Source organism: Suncus etruscus, chromosome 1 (assembly GCF_024139225.1).
Source record: "Suncus etruscus isolate mSunEtr1 chromosome 1, mSunEtr1.pri.cur, whole genome shotgun sequence".
Lineage (NCBI taxonomy): Eukaryota > Metazoa > Chordata > Mammalia > Eulipotyphla > Soricidae > Suncus > Suncus etruscus.
In genome coordinates, this window is record NC_064848.1 from 150,810,804 (window position 1) to 150,833,086 (window position 22,283).

At 38.2% G+C, this 22,283-nt stretch overlaps 1 protein-coding gene across 1 annotated transcript; it reads right to left on the reverse strand.

Moving 5' to 3' along the window:
* Positions 1-4,506: 4,506 nt before the first annotated feature.
* On the reverse strand, positions 4,507-10,402 carry PRSS37 (serine protease 37). Its single transcript, XM_049783905.1, has 5 exons — positions 10,369-10,402; positions 8,448-8,589; positions 6,225-6,478; positions 5,540-5,676; positions 4,507-4,656 (listed from the first exon to the last, which is right to left on the reverse strand). The coding sequence occupies exons 1-5, from the start codon at positions 10,400-10,402 to the stop codon at positions 4,507-4,509; spliced, it is 717 nt and encodes a 238-aa protein (XP_049639862.1).
* Positions 10,403-22,283: the final 11,881 nt, after the last annotated feature.

Sequence of the window (22,283 nt, forward strand, 5' to 3'; positions counted from 1 at the left end):
AAATTTATTAATAATTATAAGAAAGAATATCTTTTCTGATTACAGTTGTAGTGCTAATTCACAATAAAGCACTAGAGCTATATTTTGCAACCAGAGGGGTGTTTATGGCAAAGGGAGAATGAAATGCTGTTAGCATCTAAATGGTAGAGACCAGGTATATTACAAGAGTTTCTCTATTCACAAATTAGTCTCCTACATTAAGAAAGTTCACATTCGCACACTCATTTGTGAGATGTAAGAAAAGATAGTTCAGGGGCTGGGCAGTGGCGCTGGAGGTAAGGTGCCTGCCTTGCCTGCGCTAGCCTAGGACGGACCGCGGTTCGATCCCCCGGCGTCCCATATGGTCCCCCAAGAAGCCAGGAGCAGCTTCTGAGCGCATAGCCAGGAGTAACCCCTGAGCGTCACAGGGTGTGGCCCAAAAACCAAAAAAAAAAAAACGCAAGAAAAGATAGTTCAGAAATAATACCCAGATAATAAAAAGGCCTAGGAAGACTGGTCTATGGTAATTGCCACAAAGGGCAAGGGAGTGCAGTTAGGGCAGAGAAGGACCACTATGACAATGATAGTTATAAATGATCACTCTGGACAAGAACTGGGTGCTAAAAGTTGGTAAAGTGATATGCATGATATCCCTTCTTAACAATATTGTAAACCAAGCATCTAAAAGGGAAAAAAGGAAGGTGGAGAATATTAAACACAGAGACATCCAGGGGGAGGGCAGGGGCAAGGACAGGAGGGCAATTGGGGACATTGGTGATAGGAAATGTGCACTGGTGAAGGATTGAGTGTTGGATATTTAGGACTGAAACTAAATTATGAACAACTTTGTAAAAGTGTATCTCCTGGTGATTAAATTAAATGTTTATTAAAAATCATATTGAAAACATTAATAGTGTCAAAGTAGAATTCTCTGACGAGATAGAGATTTGACTTCTTTTTGTAGGAGTGACAAGATCATAATGAGCTTGAGCTTGTGGTATGGGAGATACTATCATTGAAAAATGTCTTCTGGGGCCGGGAAGGTGGCGCTAGAGGTAAGGTGTCTGCATTGCAAGTGCTAGCGTAGGATGGACTTCGGTTCGATCCCCCGGCGTCCCATATGGTCCCCCCAAGCCAGGGGCGATTTCTGAGCACGTAGCCAGGAGTAACCCCTGAGCGTCAAATGGGTGTGGCCTAAAAACCAAAAAAAGAAAAATGTCTTCTACATTTATTCTTTCCTTCTATTATTTTCTTTCCTTAATGTTTGTCTTATTTATTTTGTGCTCATTTAAGGTCTTAGATTCTATTATGAGCTTTTGCTCACTGATGATGGTAATTTTCAGATACTGGACATGTTTATTTGATGTAGATTGTTCTTTTTGACAGCCTTTCTTTTTGAAGAAGATATTCTAATAAAATTCACAGCCTACCTAGTCTATCAGCTTGGGAGTCTATGCAGAGACACAATTTTAATTGTGTACAGTTAGCTTTTGATTTTTTTCCTCTCTCCTTGTTATTACTTTCTAACAGCCACTCACTCCTGTTCTTTCCCTTAATACATCTTAATACATTCCTTAGTTTTTGAGACCTTCTTTTTTTTTTTTTTTTTGTTTTTGGGTCACACCCAGCAGCACTCAGGGGTTACTCCAGGCTCTATGCTCAGAAATTGCTCCTGGCAGGCTCAGAGGTCCCTGTGGGATGCCGGGATTCGAACCACCAACCTTCTGCATGCAAGGCAAACCCCTACCTCTATGCTATCTCTCCGGCCCCCTTCTGTTTTTTTTTTTTCTATTTGTTTCTTGACCTTGTTAACTAATGATATGTGGCTGAGTGCAATTTCTACCATCAGTTCTCAGCCTTCATGACCTCTTTAGTTTTGTGAAAACTTTGAGATTACAAGATTATATTATTATTGGAACTGGGCTTTTTAATCACCCCCCTCCCCCGGAATTGCCAGTTATCTTTTTTTTTTTTTTTTTTTTTTTTTGGTTTTTGGGCCACACCCGGTGACACTCAGGGGTTACTCCTGGCTATGCGCTCAGAAGTCACTCCTGGCTTGGGGGACCATATGGGATGCCGGGGGATCGAACCGTGGTCCGTCCTAGGCTAGCACTCTCAAGGCAGACACTTTACCTCTAGCGCCACCACGCCGGCCCCGCCAGTTATCTTTTTGACTTAATTTCTGATTAATGAATTTGTTTTAAAGTTCTCTTTTTTTGCTTTCTACCTAATAGCCCTCTCCTACCGTATTTATTCTAGTATAACACGCAAAATTTTCTATCAAAAAAAAAAAAAAAGAAATTGAAGTTTGGGTGCGCGTTATAAACGAGGGCTGGCGTGGAGTGGCAGTGGTGGCCGGTCCAATGAGGGCACAGGCGAATTGTGAGTTCGCACTGTGCCTTTTCCAGGTTGCACCACTCACTGTACTCAAGGGTGAATAAAAAAAAAACACTCAAGAAACCTGGCCTATCTCTCGTGACATCCTGGGTTCAAACATCATGGGAAGACATACCAAAAGAAATGATCATCAAGAGTTTTTTGAAGGCAGGTATCAGCAATCAAATGGACGGCACAGAAGACGACTGCTGTGGAATTCTGACTCAGAGGAAAGCGAAGAAACTGGAGAAACAGATGTTCCTGCCAACTGGGACACTGATGAAAAATTAACTTGAGCAGAATGCAAACAACTCTTTAGTGTATCTGATGATGAATCTGACTTTGAAGCATTTTAAAGAAATATTGTTATTGGTAATTTTATTTTGGTAGTGTTTATACCAGTTTACGGTGTCAATAAATGATTTTTATCATGGCTGTATGTGTTCAACAACTTTTTTGTCAATTACAATGTTTGGTGTGAAACAAAATTTTATACTGATTTTTAATAGAAAATTAGGGGTGCGCCACATCACAAAGAATGAGAACAATCAGTGCTGGCGGGGATGTGAAGAGAAAGGAACTCTTATCCACTGCTGGTGGGAATGCCATCTAGTCTAACCTCTATGGAAAGCGATATGGAGATTCCTCCAAAAACTGGAAATTGAGCTTCCATTCGACCCAGCTATTCCACTCCTAGGAATATACCCTAGGAACACAAGAATACAATACAAAAATCCCTTCCTCACACCTATATTTATTGCAGTACTATTCACAATAGCCAGGCTCTGGAAACAACCAAGATGCCCTTCAACAGGTGAATGGCTAAAGAAATTCTGGTACATATACACAATGGAATATTATGCAGTTGTCAGGAGAGATGAAGTCATGAAATTTTCCTATACATGGATGTACATGGACTCTATCATGCTGTCTGAAATAAATCAGAGGGAGAGAGATAGGTGCAGAAGAGTTTCACTCATCTATGGGTTTTAAGAAAAATAAAAGTCATTTTTGCAACAATCCTCAGAGACAATGAGTGGAGAGCTGTAACTTCCAGCTCACTTCATGAAGCTCACCACAAAGAGTGGTGAATGCAGCTATAGAAATAACTACACAGAGAACTACCATAATCATGTGAATGAATGAGGGAACTGGAAAGCCTGTCTGGAGTACAGGTGGGGTGGGGTGGGATGGAGGGATATTTGGGACATTGGTGCTGGGAATGTTGCACTGGTGAAGGGGGTGTTCTTTACACGACTGAAACCTAATCACAATCATATTTGTAATCAAAATGTTTAGAAAATTAGGGGTGCGCATTATACATGGGTGCATGTTATACTCGAATAAATATGGTAATAGCAGACTGGAACTAAATACAATAGTGAATTGAAGCATAGTCATTCTTAATAGATCTAATTTCAGTACCCACATTTTAGTTTTAAATGAAAATTTCAAGTCTCTTCAAATGTTAAAAAGAACTATTAAAGGGTCTAGAGAGATAGATGGATAAATAGATAAAGATAATGTACAAATGCAAGACACTTGACCTAGTTCAAAACATCTGTCCCCCAAGCACTACCAGGAATGATGCTTTAGCACAGAAATAGCAGTAAGCATGTAGCACCATCAGGTATGGTTCAAAACCAACAAGAATTTAGATAAAAAATAGGCAATGTTCTGTGATGACATGATCATGATATTCCCTAACAACATTGCTGCTGAGACATGGAATTAAGACTCATAGTAATACTTGACTCTTTTAATTCTAGGCTCTAATATCTATCTACCATTTATGGATTATGTATAAAGCAAGCTCTTTTAGTCTGTTTTGTCATATATGAAGTGGGCATAAGACATAATCTCAAAGGCCTGTTACAAGCATTAACAGATATGTGGGATGAGGATATTGCTCAGTGTGGGACACTTGCTTCACATAATAGGTGTGAACTCTACTTCTTTAAAAAATAAAAATAAATAAAATGGAAATAATGAATATATTTTTTACATCAGCATGAGAACAAATGGTAGATATGATGCATTCAAATATTTTTATTTGATTTTTATACATGGGATGCAGGCAAAGTAGCAATCAAGATGGTCAATGGTAGAGCAGACTGTTAGTCCAGTAGACTGCCTAAGGCCTTTTGTAGCTCAATTTGTTTTTCTCTCTCTAGTTACTTGGTCGATCCAGGACAAGTATTTGTAAACATTGGTATAGATGCCGACATCCCCTCCCATGAAGTGTCCAACCTCAATTCCCTGGAGTTTGTCTTTGCAGATGACAGTACCAACTGCCACCTCCTATTATACAGAGAGAAAAGAGAAAAAGGGTCAGATTTTGCAGGCAGCTTCTCTTTTTGAACCTAGCCCAACGATTGCATGTTGGACTGTGAATGAATTGGGACACAGAAAGTTTAGTTCCCTTTTCTAGCTTGCTATGACCTGTGTGATACTGACAAAGAAATGAGTCCTCTAAGAATTCACAGTATAAAATGTTGAAACCCCATTTATTTGTCCTAATTTTAAGTCAGCTCCAAATTGCTAAACTTTGAATACTTTTTAAAAAATACTTATTTTCACTTGGAACTATGAGAAATGAGGGCCAAGAGAGCTGACTCATAGTAGAAAGACTGCCACTAAGGAGCATGAAGAAATGTGGTTATGACAGAGAGGGACCATTCTAGCATTGGTAGTGGGAAATGATCACTCTGTAAGAACTAGGAGCTAAACATAGGTAAGTAATATGCATGATACCCTTTTGTATTGCAAACCACAGTGCCTAAAAAAAGGAAAGAAAAATTACTTGTCACAGAGGAGATTTTGGTGAAGGGAAGGAAACTGGGACACTGGTGGCAGGAAGTAGACATTGATGAATGACATTGAGTGACATTCAATAATGAACAACTTTGTATCTATGCATCTCATGGTATTCAATTAAAAATAAAGAAAATATCTTAGGAGAGAGAAAAATACCCAGTAGTAGTGTTATTATTTATAGGATACACTTTAATAAATTAAATCCCTAAGGAGAACTCATTTCTGGAGAAGCAAGGGCTTTGAAGGAGCCTTATCAACTTATCAACTATCAGAAAATAGGGATTTCCAATGAATTTTAAAATATAATAATTAAGGATTTAATTAGGTCATAAAAATAGATAAAATAGGAATGTAGATAAAATATTACCCCAAAAATTCGGTTAAACACTTTCGCAAATTTGACACATAATGAGTTCCTGTGAGTCCTTCCTTGTTCTGTGTCCTGGCATGCCTTTTCGGTCATCACGGGGCCTTCCAGGTTCTGCCTTAAATCAGGGTGTCTACCTGAGGAATGAAATAATTAAAGAACTTTCACCCACATTTGGTATTTAGTTTTTACAACCTCCACCCTCTATTTCAACATGCCTTTTTTTCCAATGAGAAAAAGAGAAGACATGATCTTATTCATGATCATGACAGTAAAGTCAAATCCAGAGGATTTTAAAAGAACCTCTATGAGTCCTTAAAGAGCCTGGTTTTCTTTTATCTCTGTGCTTAGTCTTGAAGAATAAGAAATGGCCAAAATGAAATATCAGAGGTGTCATTTTTGAATAAAATGGGCCTAAATGGGAAGAGGAAGAGAATCTATTTCTTATGAAGTGGGCTACTGATAATCAGAGAAGTTGATAGTCTGCTTGTTTCAGTTGTCAGAGTTCTGAAGACACAGTGGGACATCAGACTTGACAAGAAAATAAAAATAAAAAGGAACTTTATCTTCTGAGTGGAAATTCTTTCATCAGACCACTGAAATAGTATCTCCCTTTGGCCATAGACATGGGTACATGCTTCAGGGATAACGGCTGAATCATGTTGGCCATGGAAAATGTACTCACCATTGTTGCTTTGGCTCCAGTCCAAACCTGAGAGCACACATATAGTGCCTGGCTTAGGGTTGGTGTCGGCTATGGAAATGGGCTGAACTTTGGCATTGAGTTGAGCAGGATAAGCCAACTTAATGAGCATGATATCATCCTGGGGGTTGCTATCACTATAATTCCAGTAGCGGATAATATTGATGGGGCTGATGGTCTGCTCTGTTCCATCTCTGACTCTCACCTTGAAATTTCCCAACATTACTTTTAGATTTCTGGAAAGAGAAAGGGTTGGGAGTAATCTCTTATCACCATTATCTCATCTTCATTAAAGGTGATGTTGAGTATTACAATGTGTCAGGTACTATTGTCAGTGTGTTTAATTATAAATTACCTTACTGCCAACTCTTAGAAGAGATATTTTATAGTTGGTTATACAATAGGTTATGTAATGGGTGAATTCTAATTCTTAATCCTCAGTTAACAAGTAAAATAACGAATCCCATAAGAATATTTCACTTGGGCCCGGAGAGATAGCACAGTGGCGTTTGCCTTGCAAGCAGCCGATCCGGGACCAAAGGTGGTTGGTTCGAATCCCGGTGTCCCATATGGTCCCCTGTGCCTGCCAGGAGCTATTTCTGAGCAGACAGCCAGGAGTAACCCCTGAGCACCGCCGGGTGTGATCCAAAAACCAAAAAAAAAAAAAAAAAAAAAAGAATATTTCACTTGTGGTTATTGAGTAAGTGGTGGGGCTTTAACTAGTTTGTTTTTATTTCACTTTATAATTGTAATATAGAGGAAGATTAGATAGAAATGAACATATTCTCTCTTCTCCATGTGCTTTTATATTTTTGTGAGAGTGACCTGAGTCTTATATATTTCTTGTTTGCTTACTTAGAACTACTTTCAGCTCACTTCATCTTGTTCCGTTCCTTTACACTGTGATATATAGTGAAATGTTGTTTGGTACAACCCAAAGGCAAATCAGATTATCAAAATTTAGATCAAAGTCAATTTGTGATCATTTGGATTATCTATCATTTGTGTTATTCAAATAATTGAGGATTTTTGGGCCGATTGGTGCTAGTTGAGCCTTCTGTCCTATTGTTTAGACTCATTGAGCTTGGTGATCTTCAGTGAAACTTTTCTTCAGATTTACTGTGATCTTATTGGATCCCACTGACACCACTAAAATTTGAAGGTTTCCAGGAGCTACGGAGTTGGAACAATTTGATGAGTTTGCAGTGAGATGAGGTTTAGTTTAGTGTTGAGCCATTTCTATATTGAAGGGTGTTGGGTGTGGGTGTGGGCTGCTGTATCATCAGGAAGAAAGAGAAATTTGCTTATATTCATTCTGAGAAGCCCCAGAATTTTCTGCCTGGGCTATTCCACTTGGAAAGATTCAGCAACATTGTGTTCTTCCCATGATTAATTGTGGTGCTGGGCTCTCAAATCCTATGTTTTCAGTCACAAAACACAACCTGTGTTTCTATTCTTCTGGAGTTCAATATTTTCAACTCCCAGTTTCTCAAAACAAACAAAAAATCTGAGTGGTCACATATTTTAAAAATATGTAGTTTACCTAAATATTTTTCTAAATCAGTCTGAAGTAGAATCACAAATTTTTCTACTTAGTTACTTTCCATTGCTAATCAACTATTTGTATACCATATAAGCCACATCACTGCATGTCATTGTTTATTTAAAAATTCAATTTATTAAAGTTAATTACAGCATCAGTTATTATTCATGTTTAAATAAAAATATTTTTTTCTTTTTGATTTTTGGACCATACCGTGCAGCGCTCAGGGGTTATCTGAGTCTGGGACACTTGGCTCTGTGCTCAGATATTGCTCATGGCAGGCTCAGGGGACCATATGGGATGCCTGGAATTGAACCTAGATCTGTCGTGGGTCGGCCTCGTGTAAGGCAAATGCCCTACCACTGTGCTATCTCTTTGGCTCTAGTAAAAAAGAATCTTGAGAGATTTGATGGGAGATTAAGGAAGAATAAAATGTAAACCAAATTTTCTTAACTTTCACATTGGATTGGATAAATCTTTGCTGTGGGGGGCTTATCCTGCATATCACATGTTATTTTCAGACATCCTGTTCTGTCCTCTATTTACTATGCCAATAGTATATATTGTCCCTCCTCCCAACTTCATGGCAATCAAAACTTCTCCAGACTTTGCTAAAAGTGCTTTGAAGGTAAAGTCTCTGAGTACCACTGACCAATACTCACGGTAAGTAGCAGTGAGATGGGGCTAGTACCCAGTTAACTTTGATAAGGACACCCACACAAGGGGTGAAGTGAGATCTGAGGTATGCCAAATAGGGAGCATGGTCTTCTTTCTGTGCAACTGAGTCAGCGAAGTGTAATACCCCTGAGAAAATAATGAATACTCGGTATGTAAGACATTATTAAAAGAAGACAACTAAAAACTTCCTAGTTTCTTTTTTAAAGAGGCACTCAAAAATACAGTAAGTGTGAAATGACTTTTTTAAAGAAAAATATAAATTAAAATAAAATACCATTTAAAATACTTATGATTAGTTTAAATATAATACTGAAGACATTCACCCCTAATGAGATAAACCCTGATTAACTGCATATGGTGATATTAAGTAATTGATTCTATCTTCTTGAAAAACAATTTAGAAACAGAACAATGATTATGATTTATGACTTTTGATCCCAAGAAGTTATTCTAAAGAAATAATCAGTATAGATAAAGATTATGAATAAATGTGCTTCTTGATACTGTTGATAACAGTTAACCACCAAGAATATAAATGTATAATAGAGTAACAATGTTTGATATTGAAAATAAAAAGAATGTAACAAATCACCATGTATAAAATTACATTTATTAAGAGTATTTATTTTGAGAAGGAAACCTTGATGTTCTTACTTTCTGTTAAGATAACAAAAATTTAAGTTTAATCTATAATGTACACCTGCATAAAAACCACGTAACAAAACTATAAATGTAAATATAAATAATTTTAAAATTTTAATTTTTTAAATTAATTCAGTGAATTCAGTGAGTGAATTCAGAGGATTGACATGTGTCAAGTGAGAGGTAAAATTAATAATGTTCATTTCTTTCAACATTTCCAATGTGAACATGTCATTTTTATAAATAATTTTTTTAAACCAGGGACGGAAGGGCAGCGAGACAGATTCTAAGGATGAGCAACAAAATATTACTTTTGTCTTTGTTGCCCTCAGAACTTTTACTTCTCAAGCCTATGCCTATACTTTATTATACATTTTATGTATCAAAATTTATACTATCAAAATTCCCAAGTGGGGAAAAGGGTGTTGAGCATAGACAGGAAGAAACCATGACCACAATTTTTGATGTTGGCCTATAAAACTGATTAGCAGGCACTGAAAGGAGTGGGGGAGAATGGAAGTAGATTATAAGTAATAATGAGATTGGAGGACAGTATTTGGCATTTTGGTCATAGTGCTTAATTGTATACCAAGATCATAAACTTTATTATTATTATAACCTTGTTACCTTAAATACAGCAATAAACATGGGCATAACATTAATAAGGACAAAATTTTGAGCTCTTGTTTGAGAGTGCTTTACATGGGTTTTAGCTCACAATATCTCTTTTATGCAGTTAGTAATATCTCTATTTGGACTAAAAAAATTGAAGCATGAACACACTAGCTTGTCCAAACTAACAGTCTGATATTTGATAAAACTTGGGCCAGTGAGTGTGTTGGACTCTACCATAGCAGCAAATTTTGCTATCAGAAGAATTGAGGGAACCTAGACTCTGGAGGAGGCAAACCCTTGCATTCAAGCCTTTGTTCCCACTGATTCAGTTCCTTAAATTCTGTTTGTATAAACCTTATAAAAAAAAGCTTTTATACCAAAATAAGTTCTTGGGCTTTATAACTACATTAGACCTTGCCCAGAGAACAATAAGACTATTGTTTCAGAATTATCAACTAGAACATTTGTTTTGTTGACTCCTTGGGACAGGAGTGTACCATCAGTCAACCCAGAACTAAGCCCTGAAAGGGAGAGCTTACACACTCACAAGAGACTGCCTGTTTATCCTTTTGAACCCTTCAAATACTGTCGTTTGTCTTCAATCCTATATTGATCTGAGAGCCTTAGAGAACTGATGATGATACATACCAGCAAGGATACCCAAATAGAAGATAAGTTTCATAGCAGTTCAGACTCTGTGAGGTCTCTGAAGAGAAAGATCAGCAGAGTACATGAAACTCTGATGGAATCTTCTTCTTCGGAACACCTGGTAGAATCAGTGGGCTTTGTTAGATATATGGACAACCAATGGTACTGGAAGCAGTTCTGATAGTAAATAGTAAATGGGGTGGGAGGGTGAATATGGGAGATATTTCCTGATAGACTCCTGGAGGCTCTTTTGTTCTATAGTCTATGGACTAGGATAATACCTGCCTATCTGAGTCTTCTAGTAAAGGAATTTTAGTTTCATTTCTGGATCCAGTTTGTCTTATCTACTGTCCGCCAAAATCCATCTAAATCCATCTACCGATTAAAGTAGTTTGCTTCTCTGTGGACAGGAAGCTCCAGGCTCTGGGTTTACCTTTACAATGGAGTTTCTACAGCCAGGATGTGGGGTGTTGGGTTCTCCACATTAGCTTATGAAGACTCATATAAGTTTTGCTCTTAAGCCTCCCCAATACTTACTTTACACCCCTTGGCCCCTCCTGTCTTTGTTACACTACTTTCATCTTCACCTTAGTCACTATTTCATTATTCTGTCATCATCACTACATAGGTCTGGTTGTCACCAGATTTGTGTTGATCATGAAATGTGGAAATAAAAGTTTACATAGAACAAATATTTTGACAGTTACAGAATATATTCTAGAGTTCTTTAGATCCTGGAACTACTGTTTGTTGGTGACCATTCAAAAGATTGTATTGCTAAGATCCATTTTTTTTTTAAATCTTGTAAGGTTTCTGAACCAATGCAAAATTTTAATGTTAACCCTTGCATAACAAGAGCACACTCAAAAAGATAAGAAACAGCAATATGATATCTAACTTACTGAATCCAAGACACAGAGCTTTGTAGTGCTATTTATAGAAAGTTTCTATGTTATTAATTTTTATTTTAATTAATTATAAGAAATATTATCACCAAAACCAAGTTGTAATTATGTGGCATGCTAGAGGTTTTAGCTTAAACTAGAAGGATAATCATATTGCAATACAATATGTAAGTGTCCTAAGTCAAAATATAGTTTCCCTTAAACTTGGTGGGACCAAAAGTGGTGCTGTGGGCCAAATTTCTGTTCATTGTATGCAAATCAAGTTCCTTACATGCTGTACTATTGCAATGGCCTTGTGAATTTCTTTTTAAAGCTAAGTTGATTATTATCATTTTGGTTTTTGGGACACACCTAGTAATGCTCGGGGTTACTTCTAGTTATGCACTCAGAAATTGCTCCTGGCTTACGGGCCCATATGGGACACCGGGGATCAAACTCAGGTCTGTTCTGGGTCAGCCATGTGCAAGGCAAATGACCTACCGCTGTGCTATTGCTCCTATTCATAAAGCTAAGTTTATTATTGAGGTTTCTTAACAATTTCTCTTGGAAAAATATAACTTATGGATATAGGGATGTGTGTGATATTAAATATTTTCTTATATGTCTGTAAATTTTTGTTGAGTTCTTTATTTGTTAGTGTTGATATTTCATACATATCTAGAGATACATGAGTCCTCACATGCATGTGAGTACTACCTTGTTCTACAGAATATATCAAACTGATAGGACTAACCTTTCTAGTGTTTCATTCTTCTATATAACAGATTTTCTATTTAATATTTTATGTATATTTGATATCCAAAACAAAAGTCAATAAAGCCTCTTTAGGATTCAGCAATTCCATTTTGTTTATATATGTTTATATATATAAGCAATCCCATTTTTATATATATATACAAAGAAATAAAAATGGGATCTAAAATAATTATTTGCACTACCTTGTTTGCAGAATTATTTACAGTAGCCAAGATATGGTAGCAACCAAATGCCCATCAACAAATAAAGGATGAGAATGAAGTGATATATAATACATAGTAAGCACATAATATAAAAACAGATTATTATTTGGCTATGAGAATAGCTTATCATTTGCAAAATATACATACAACTCATGGAAATTTTGCTAAGTGAAATCAGATAGAAAAGACAAATACTGTATAAACTAACTTTATGTGTTACTTATAAAAGCAAAACATGAGTTTTGCTAGAATGAGGCTTACTAAAATGGCAATGTTAGGACTAGGAGGCAGAAGAATGGGGTTGGGGTTTGGAGATGGTTTATTAAAAGTTTTTAATTTCTAAAACAATCCTTGGGAAAAAGAAGGTGGGAGACATCACTTTCCCTAACTTTAAACTATACTGTAAAGCAGTGGTCATTAAGATAGCATGATATTGGGATAAAGGCAGACCCTCAGGTCAATGGAATAGAATTGAATATTCTGAGACTGACCTTCAGATATATGATCAATTAATATTTGGTAAAGGGGCAAGAAATACAAAGTGGAGCAAGGAAAGTTTCTTCAAATAAACGATGTTGGGAAAACTGGTCAACATTATGCAAAAAAGTTAAATCAGACTTCTCTTTAACGCTATGCAAGAGTCAAACAAAAATGGATAATGACTTTGATATCAGATCTGAAATCGTAAAGCACATAGAGGAAAATCTAGGAAGAACACTTCATGACATTGAATCTTAAAGCATCTTTTTGTTTGTTTTTGGACCATACCCACCTGAGCTCAGGGGTTACTCCTGGCTCTGCACTCATAAATTGCTTCTGACAGGCTCAGGGACTATATGTGATGCCGGGGATCGAACCCAGGTTTGTCCTGAGTTGGTTGCATGCAAGGCAAATGCCCTACTGCTGTTTTATCACTTCAGCCTAAGAAGCTAAAAGCATCTTTAAAGATGAAACAATGTTGATCAACCAAGTGGAAGCAAAGATAAACAAATGGGACTAATTAAATTGAGAAGCTTCTGCATCTTGAAGGAAACAGTGACTAGGACACAAAGACCATCAATGGAATCAAGAAACTAATCACCCAATACCCATCAGATAAGAGGTTAATATCTAAGATATAAAAGTCATTGATATAACTTAGAAAAAAATCTAACCCCATCCAAAATTGGGGAGAATAAGTGAACAAACATTTTTCAAAGAATACTGAAGAAATACAAAGAAAAACAATAATAAATGCTCTACATCACTAATCATCAGAGAGATGCAGATAAAAACAGCAATGAGGGCCAGAGAGATAGCACAGTGGTAAGGCATTTGCCTTGCAAGCAGCCAATACAGGACAAATGGTGGCTCCCCATGCCTTCCAGGAGTGATTTCTGAATGCAAAATCAGGAGTAACCCCTGAGCGCCACTCAGTGATCCAAAAACCAACCAACCAAATAAACCAAAAAACAAAACAAAACAAAACAAAGAAACCAACAATGAGATACCATCTCATACCACAAAAACTAGCAAATATTGCAAAGAATAAGAACAACCTGTGCTGGCATGGATGCAGAAAGAAAGGGATTTTCATTCATGGCTGGTAGAAATGTAGATTGGTCCAGCCTTTTTGGAAATCAATTTGATTATTTTTTTTAAACTTTATTTATTTATTGGTTCTTGTGCCACACCCATCTATGCTCAGGGGTTATTCCTGATTCTGCACTCAGAAATCACCTCTGGCAAGCTGGGGACCATATGGGATGCCAGGAATTGAACTGGGTCCCTCCCAGGTCAGCCTCATGCAAAGCAAATGCCCTACCACTGTGCTATCTCTCCGGCTCCAATATGATTATTAAAAAGAACAAACTCAAAATTGGGGCTGGAGAGATAGCACAGGAATAGGGCATTTGCCTTGCATGCAGCCTAGTTTGATTCCCAGCATCCCATATCGTCCCCTGAGCCTGCCAGGAGCGAAGAGCAGAGTCAGGAGTAACCCCTGAGTACTGCTGGATGTAGCCCCCAAACAAAACATAATATCACTAGAATCAAACTAGAATCACATAATTTGAACCATTCTGTTCGGCCTCACGAATTGGAGGAGAAATATGGAAGGTACCAAGACCAAACAGTCGTATGAACATAAAGTAAAAATACAAAATAATCAGACTTAAACACCAAATCCAAAGCTAACAACAACAGAATCAATACCCAATCTACAACAATCTAGACACTGAGGGGATCACTTATACTAGCAGTCTGGGGGATGGATATGGGATGCATGCTGGAAACAGGGGTGGAGGGAGGACCACATTGGTGGTGGAAATGGCCCTGATTCAATGTCACTATGTACCAAAATATTACTGTGAATAATTTTTTGGCCACACCTATTTGATGCTCAGGGGTTACTCCTGGCTAAGCACTCAGAAATCGCCCCTGGCTTGGGAGGACCATATGGGACGCCAGGGGATTGAACAGCGGTCCTTCCTTGGCTAGTGCTTGCAAGGCAGACACCTTACCTCTAGTGCCACCTCACCGGCCCCACTGTGAAAGATTTGTAATCCACTGTGGTTAACATAAAAATTATTTTAAAAATAAAACAAAACAAAAAAAACAACTAGAAATTGAGATTCCATGTAATCCAGAAAATACCACTCTTAGGAACATACTTTAGGAACCCCAAAACACCATGCAGGAAAGCCTTTTGCATTCCTATGTCTGTCACAACATTGTTTGAAATAGCCAGAATCTGGAATCAACCTAAGTGCCCAAGAACTGAGAAATGACTAAAGAAAATGTGGCATATCTACACAATGGGAAACTAGTAAGGTGTTAGGAAAAATGAAATCATGAAATTTGCTTATACATAAATGGATATAGAGATTATCATGCTGAGTGAAATGAGCCAGAGGGAGAGAGATAGACATAGAATAATCTCACTCATTGTGGGATATAAGAAAAATTAAAGATAGTTTACTAATGGTATTCAGAGATAATAGAGACGAAGGCCAGGAGGACCAGTCCCTGTCAGGAAGCTTATGACAAAGAGTCGGGATTGCAGGTAGGGTAGAGAAGGATCCACTTGATGATGATAATTGAAACTGATCACTCGACAAAATTGGGGTGCTGAAAGGGGATAAAATGATATGCATGATACACCTTTATTAACAATAGTGCAAACCACAGTGTCAAAAAGGTAACAGGAGAGAGAGAGAGAGAGAGAGAGAGAGAGAGAGAGAGAGAGAGAGAGAGAGAGAGAGAGAGAGAGAGAGAGAGAGAGAGAGAGAGAGAGAGAGAGAGAGAGAGAGATGAAATGTCAACCCAGACACAGACAGGGGAGGTGGGGAGGAAAACTGGGGACATTGGTGGCAAAAATTGTGCACTGGTGAAGGATGGTATGCATTGTTTGATGGAGTTCAATCATGAAACAAGGGCTGGAGCACTGGTGCAATCAAGTAGTCTGCCTTGCCTGTAGCTAGCCTAGGATTGACTGTAGTTTGATCCCCAGGGCGTCCCATATGGTCTCCCAAGCCAGGAGCGATTTCTGAGTGCATAGCCAGGAGTAACCCCTTGACTGTCACTGGGTGTGGCTCAAAATCCAAAAAAGAAATCATGAAACAATTTCTAAGCACTATTATTAAATAAAGTAATTAGCTTTGTAGTACTATTCATTGAAAGTTTCTAGGCCATTAATTATTTATTTTAATTATAAGAAATATCAAATATCACTAAAACCAAGTTGTGTAGTTATGTGGAATGCTAGAGGTTTTAGCTAAAACTAGAAAGGTAATAATATTGCAATATGTAAGATTCTTAAGTAAACTGTAGTTTCCCTTAAACTTTTACTTTTTTTAATGTGTTCTAATTTTGGGCCACACCTGGCTGTGCTCAGGCCTTACTCCTGATTCTGTTCTCAGGGATAACACCTGGCTGATTTTGGGGACCCTATAGGATGCCTGGGATCAAAATGGGTAGATTGCATGAAATGTAAGCACTTGACCAGCTATGTTATCTCTCTAGTCACTAAATGTACACAATGTTAAATATTAATTACATATAAGTAAAGTTGGGGTGAGAAATAAAAATTTAAACTAGGAAAATAGTTTATTCTGCATCTAAGAAAGTAAAAAATGACCATAAAAAGATAATATTCTTTTTATATTTTGCCATAAAATCATTTGCAAATGGAAATCATAAAGTATGTCTGGATAATGTAGTAAGAATTTAGAGATTTAGAGATCCAACAGGAACCAGTAATGTTGTAATTCGAATTTGATTTGTAATTGACAACTTTAATACAGATTTGGTCTTTGTGAGCTCTAGCCTGTACGAGTAAAGCACTCTTAAGGAAGGATGGACTGTGTGTGACATGCAGCTTACATCACAGAGGCCTGGTGACATCAGAGCATCAACAAAGGTCTCCAGAAAGGAGCATAACCATAAAAAAAATGAAAAGGGAGGGTTGCTGATCACATATTCTGAGTATGAAATTGGTGAAAAGAACTCAGTGGCTATAAAATTTGGGATGAATTTTAATTCTAAAGAAGGTTCACTTGGTACTTAATTTGAAAATTTTCCCCTTATATGGGATGCTTTAAATTTAGTTCCCTGAGCATCATCATCTTGGAGAAAATGTTTTAGTTGTGTGGGATTACATCTGCATTTACCCTAAACAAAGAATTTCCTTGGCCCTCAGAGTCAATTCCCTTTCATCCACCCCTTTTTACATGTAAAAGACTAGACTAGACAAGTTCAAGATAGGTCTTTTGTCTGTCACCTGCCTGGTTGTGAATTCAGTGCTTAATAAAGAGAGAGGTCAGTTTGGCAGACAGAAGACCACCAGGCAGAAGCCACTTTGTCTCTGTGTTTTCTATCATGAGTGCTTTGATTTATTATTCTCTGTGGCAACCCTGTTCTAGACCCATTCATTCTCTTGGGGTTGGATTACTGTGAGTGGACCTTTACAGTTTTGTTTTGGGGCTTCAACCCCCCTTGGCTCTGTGCTCAGAAATTACTGCTAGCAGGTTCAAAAAACCATATGGGATGCTGGGATTGAACCAGGATCAACTAGGTGCAAATAAACGCCCCACCCATTGTGCTTTTACTTCAACTCCAGAACTACTTTCTTAGCGATAGTTTTACAGAGTTTACACTTATTTATACTGAGAACAGGATTCAAATACCAGCATGAAGTATTCTATTAAACTTGTTGATGGGTCTTGGCAAATGACAGAGGCTATTGCTTTGTCAAATTTGTTAGGATTATTGGGATAAATAAGGATTCTTGAGGGTGAGTGGAACTGTATTGGAGAAGCAGATCAGAAACATAAAAGTTTGGGATAAAAGGAAAATCCAGTGATTTTTCTGTATAGGTGTTAGCTATTTATTAGATCTAACCTTTTATTTGCTTTAAACCTCCCAAAAATGTCTTATAAAAGTTCTCAAGCTGAAACATGAAGGCAGTCATAAGAGAGGATGGAGATAGAGGCATGGAAGGGGTTATAAATTTTATAAAGGACCCAAAAATATAGAGGCATTTTGATGTAAAGTTCAAAAAGATTACTCTTTGGGCTTTAAAGCATAATGTTTTCTGTGATGGAAACCTCTGGCTCCCAAACTAAAAACCTGGAAAGACATTGGTCTGGAAGCAAACTTTGATGCAGGAAATAATCCACATAGTAAAAAGAGAAAAAAATGGGTTCAGAAATTTCAACACTCAAGTCAGGAATCTCAACACACAAACTTTCAATTCTAAGAAGGAAAGTAGGTTGGTGAAGGAAGACCAAAGAATGAATCTACTGTCTTCCTGAAATCTGGGCTTTTATTAGCAAGAACCAGACCACACTCTCTAGGGTGAAGAAGAAATACTAATTAGGGAGGGGCCCAGTAATCCAACAGTTTACCAATAATAACCACAATCACTAGAAAAGCACACACTTTATTATATTTATATAAAGATACTGCTCTGTTCTTTACATTCTTAGTTAATTTTTTTAGAAACTTTGTGAAATGAGTATTAATATAGTTTTCATTTAATTGAAAAAGGATAAGTACTAAGTAATGTAGTAATGTCACCATTACAAAATTAGTATGATTCTGCAATTAGGTAGCTATGCTCTTAAATGATTGAGTATGTGTTCTGGAATAACCTCTATGAGCTTCTTGTGGGCAGTTTAAAAAAATAATACTTATCTTCTAAGAACCTAAGAATGTGCAGTCTAACTTGCCCTCTCTAGTCTGTATTTTCATTTGAACCCACACTTTCCTTGCTTGTCTGTCTCTTGTTTGCTTTTCAAGCTCCTGGTCTCTAGAATGCATTTCTTTTAATTCTTCCTCTTTATATCTTTTAAGTTTCATTCAATATAAACTATTTCTTTTACTAAAATAAAAGAAAACAAAGAATGTGAAATTCTTTATAAATGTCTATTAGAAATTTGAGCTAACCAAATAAAGTGGGGGCAAGGATTGAGTAAGTTGTTTGTGTTAGAGGAATCAGGAAGTGTGAAAGATCTTAAAGTGTGACTTGTTAGGACCAAATATAAACTGGCAGCTATAGTAGAGAGGAAGGAAACAGATTAAAAGTCACAGTATGGAGGGTATTTAACCTTGATTTTAGAATTGGTCTTGGATTTTATACTGTCAAAGAGTGCTAAATATAGAAGTTACATGACCGCACTTATGTTTTTAAAAATACTCTGTGATAACAGCATGGAGAATAGATTTGAGTTGAGATATATAGGTTGTGGGTGAGAAAGATCTGGAAGAGAAACTGTTTAAGATCTTCAAGAACAGAATAAGCTAGGGTTCTTCTTTCAGGGGAGATCCTGAAATTAAGGAAATCCTAGCACTGCAATCATTAGTCAAATGTGAAGAATGAAGACTAAGGAAAAGTAAGTGATGAACTGAGGTTTTGTTAGTGAGTATAAAATATAGAAATTAAGACAGAGGCTAGGAGCAGAGTCCTGACTCCTGGAGCAGCTGCCCGACACACAGAAGAGCCAAATTAAAAGTGTAAAGAGCCGGGGTGCCCTGTTTGGGACATCAGGTGGGGAAAAGCCACGAATCTACGCCCGCCCAGCGGGGCCCAAATGTGAGTGCTACCTGTAAATGTCTGTCTACTGTCCTCTTGTGTGAAACTCTTGGGAGTGGGGCAAAAGAGCTCCAGAAACTTGCTCTCCCAGAGGCCAATTCCAGGGCGGGACTCCAGAACATAAAAACCGGCAGACTGCCGCAGAAGCCGGGTGCCCTGTTTGGGACATCAGGCAGGGAAAAGCCACGAATCTACGCCCGCCCCGGCGGGGCCCAACTGTGAGTGCTACCTGTAAATGTCTGTCTATTGTCCTCTTGCGTGAAACTCTTGGGAGTGGGGCAAAAGAGGCTCCAGCAGAGCACGGCCACTCCTCTTCGCTACGCGGCCGTGCGCTCTTTCTAAGAAAAGAACACTATCGCAACAAGAAGGAAAAATCACACTAAGAACTGTGCTATATCACAGAAGCAAGCATTTCTCTCCGGACTGTCTTCTCTGTTGCATGCTCGGGCCTAAGATTTGATCCAGTGTGAGGCTTCATCCACGGAGGACTTCCCTCCCTCAGAGGCAAGTCAGCCCATCCAGAAAGGGCGGAGCCAGAGGAGTGTGCTGCCTACATCATATAGCCAATGAATACCACCACAACATGTAGAAAAACCCACAATACAAGTGTGACAATGGGGAAACAACGCAGGCCAGCATCAGACATAGAGAATGAAGATGACAATTCTGATGACCAGATAATGCCGAACCAACTAATCAACCTCACAGATAAGGACTTTAGACTAGCAATATGGAAGATGCTCAAAGAACTCAAAGAAACCATGGATAGAGTTGAACAGAACACTAATAAGAACCAAGAAAATATGAAGACAGAAATCACAAAACTCCAAACTGAAATAACATGTCAACTAACGGGCCTGAAAAAGTCAGTAAACGAAGTGAATGACAAAATGGATAAGCTCTGGGACAGGGTATCAGAAGCTGAGAATAGACTTGGTGCTGTGGAAGATGAGATACATAACAATTCCATACAGCAGGAGATATTGGAAAAAAAACTTAAAGCAAATGAACAGACAATGGAAAAATTAGTCAAAGAATGGGAACAGATGAAAATAGAAGTCGGGCCGGGCGGTGGCGCTCGAGGTAAGGTGCCTGCCTTACCTGCGCTAGCCTAGGAGACGGACCGCGGTTCGATCCCCCGGCGTCCCATATGGTCCCCCAAGCCAGGAGCGACTTCTGAGCGCATAGCCAGGAGTAACCCCTGAGCGTCACCGGGTGTGGCCCAAAAACCAAAAAAAAAAAAAAAAAAAAAAAAAAAAAAAAAAGAAAATAGAAGTCTATGATAAGATAAACAGAAACAGCTTAAGAATCATTGGAGTCCCAGAGACCCAGGAAGAAAATTCCCAGGAAGAATAAATGGTCAAGAACATCATTAAAGAGAAACTTCCAGAGCTAAAGAATATAGGTGATCAAATCCTGCATGCTCGAAGAGTACCAACCAAAAGAGAACCCAGAAAAACCACCCCAAGACACATCCTAGTCACAATGACAAATCCCACAGATAGAGACAGAATTCTGAAAACTGCAAGATCAAAAGGGGAAATTACGTTCAAGCAAGCATCATTGAGATTTACAGCAGACCTGTCACCAGAAACACTCAATGCCAGAAAGCAGTGGTGGGATATTGTGACAAGACTGAATGAAATGAATGCTTCACCCAGAATACTATACCCAGCAAAACTCACTTTCCGGTTTGATGGAAGAATACATGGTTTCACAGACAAAAAGCAGCTCAGAAACTTTAGAGACACAAAACCAGTTTAAGAGAAAAACTGAAAGACCTAATTTAAGACGAGACCAACCAAAAGACACACCAAATTTCGAAATAAAGATGGCGTTAAATCCCAGGACAATTCTTTCTCTCAACGTCAATGGACTAAATGCACCAGTTAAGAGACACAGAGTGGCTAAATAGATCAAAAAACTCAATCCAACCTTCTGCTGCCTACAAGAAATGCACCTGAATAGTCAGAACAAACATAGACTCAAAATAAAAGGCTGGAGAAAAATTATCCAAGCAAACAACACCCATAAAAAAGATGGAGTGGCCATACTAATATCAGATAATGCAAACTTTATACTCAGGAAGGTTGTAAGGGACAAAGATGGACATTTTATATTAATCAAGGGGTATGTAGAGCAGGAAGAAATCACTCTCCTAAACATATATGCACCGAATGAGGGGCCAGCAAAATATTTAATACAACTGTTGACAAATCTGAAAAATAATATCAATAACACAATAATTGTGGGGGACCTTAACACGGCTTTGTCAACACTGGATAGGTCAACCAGGCTGAAACCCAGCAAGAATATACTAGATCTGAGGAGAGAAATGGAAGAAAGGGGCCTAGTGGATATATACAGGACACTCCATCCCCAGAAACCTGGATACACATTCTTCTCCAATGTACATGGGACATTCTCCAGGATAGACTACATGCTGGCACATAAAACATACCTCCATAATATCAAGAGGATAGAAATTTTGCAGACTATCTTTGCTGACCACAAGGCTCTGAAATTATTTGTGAATTCCAAAGGGACTCAGAAGAAAAACCTTAACACCTGGAAGTTAAACAGCCTCATACTCAATAACCAGTGGGTCCGAGATGAAATCAAGGAGGAAATCAAAAGTTTCCTGGAGACAAATGACAATAAAGACACAAACTATCAGAACTTATGGGACACAGCAAAAGCAGTACTGAGAGGAAAATATTTTTTTTTTTTTTGGTTTTTGGGCCACACCCGTTTGATGCTCAGGGGTTACTCCTGGCTATGTGCTCAGAAATCGCCCCTGGCTTGGGGGAACCATATGGGACGCCGGGGGATCGAACCGCGGTCCTTCCTTGGCTAGCGCTTGCAAGGCAGACACCTTACCTCCAGCGCCACCTACCCGGCCCCCTGAGAGGAAAATTTATAGCTTTGCAAGCACACATCAGGAAGGAAGAAGGAGCTTACCTGAGTAGCTTAATGACA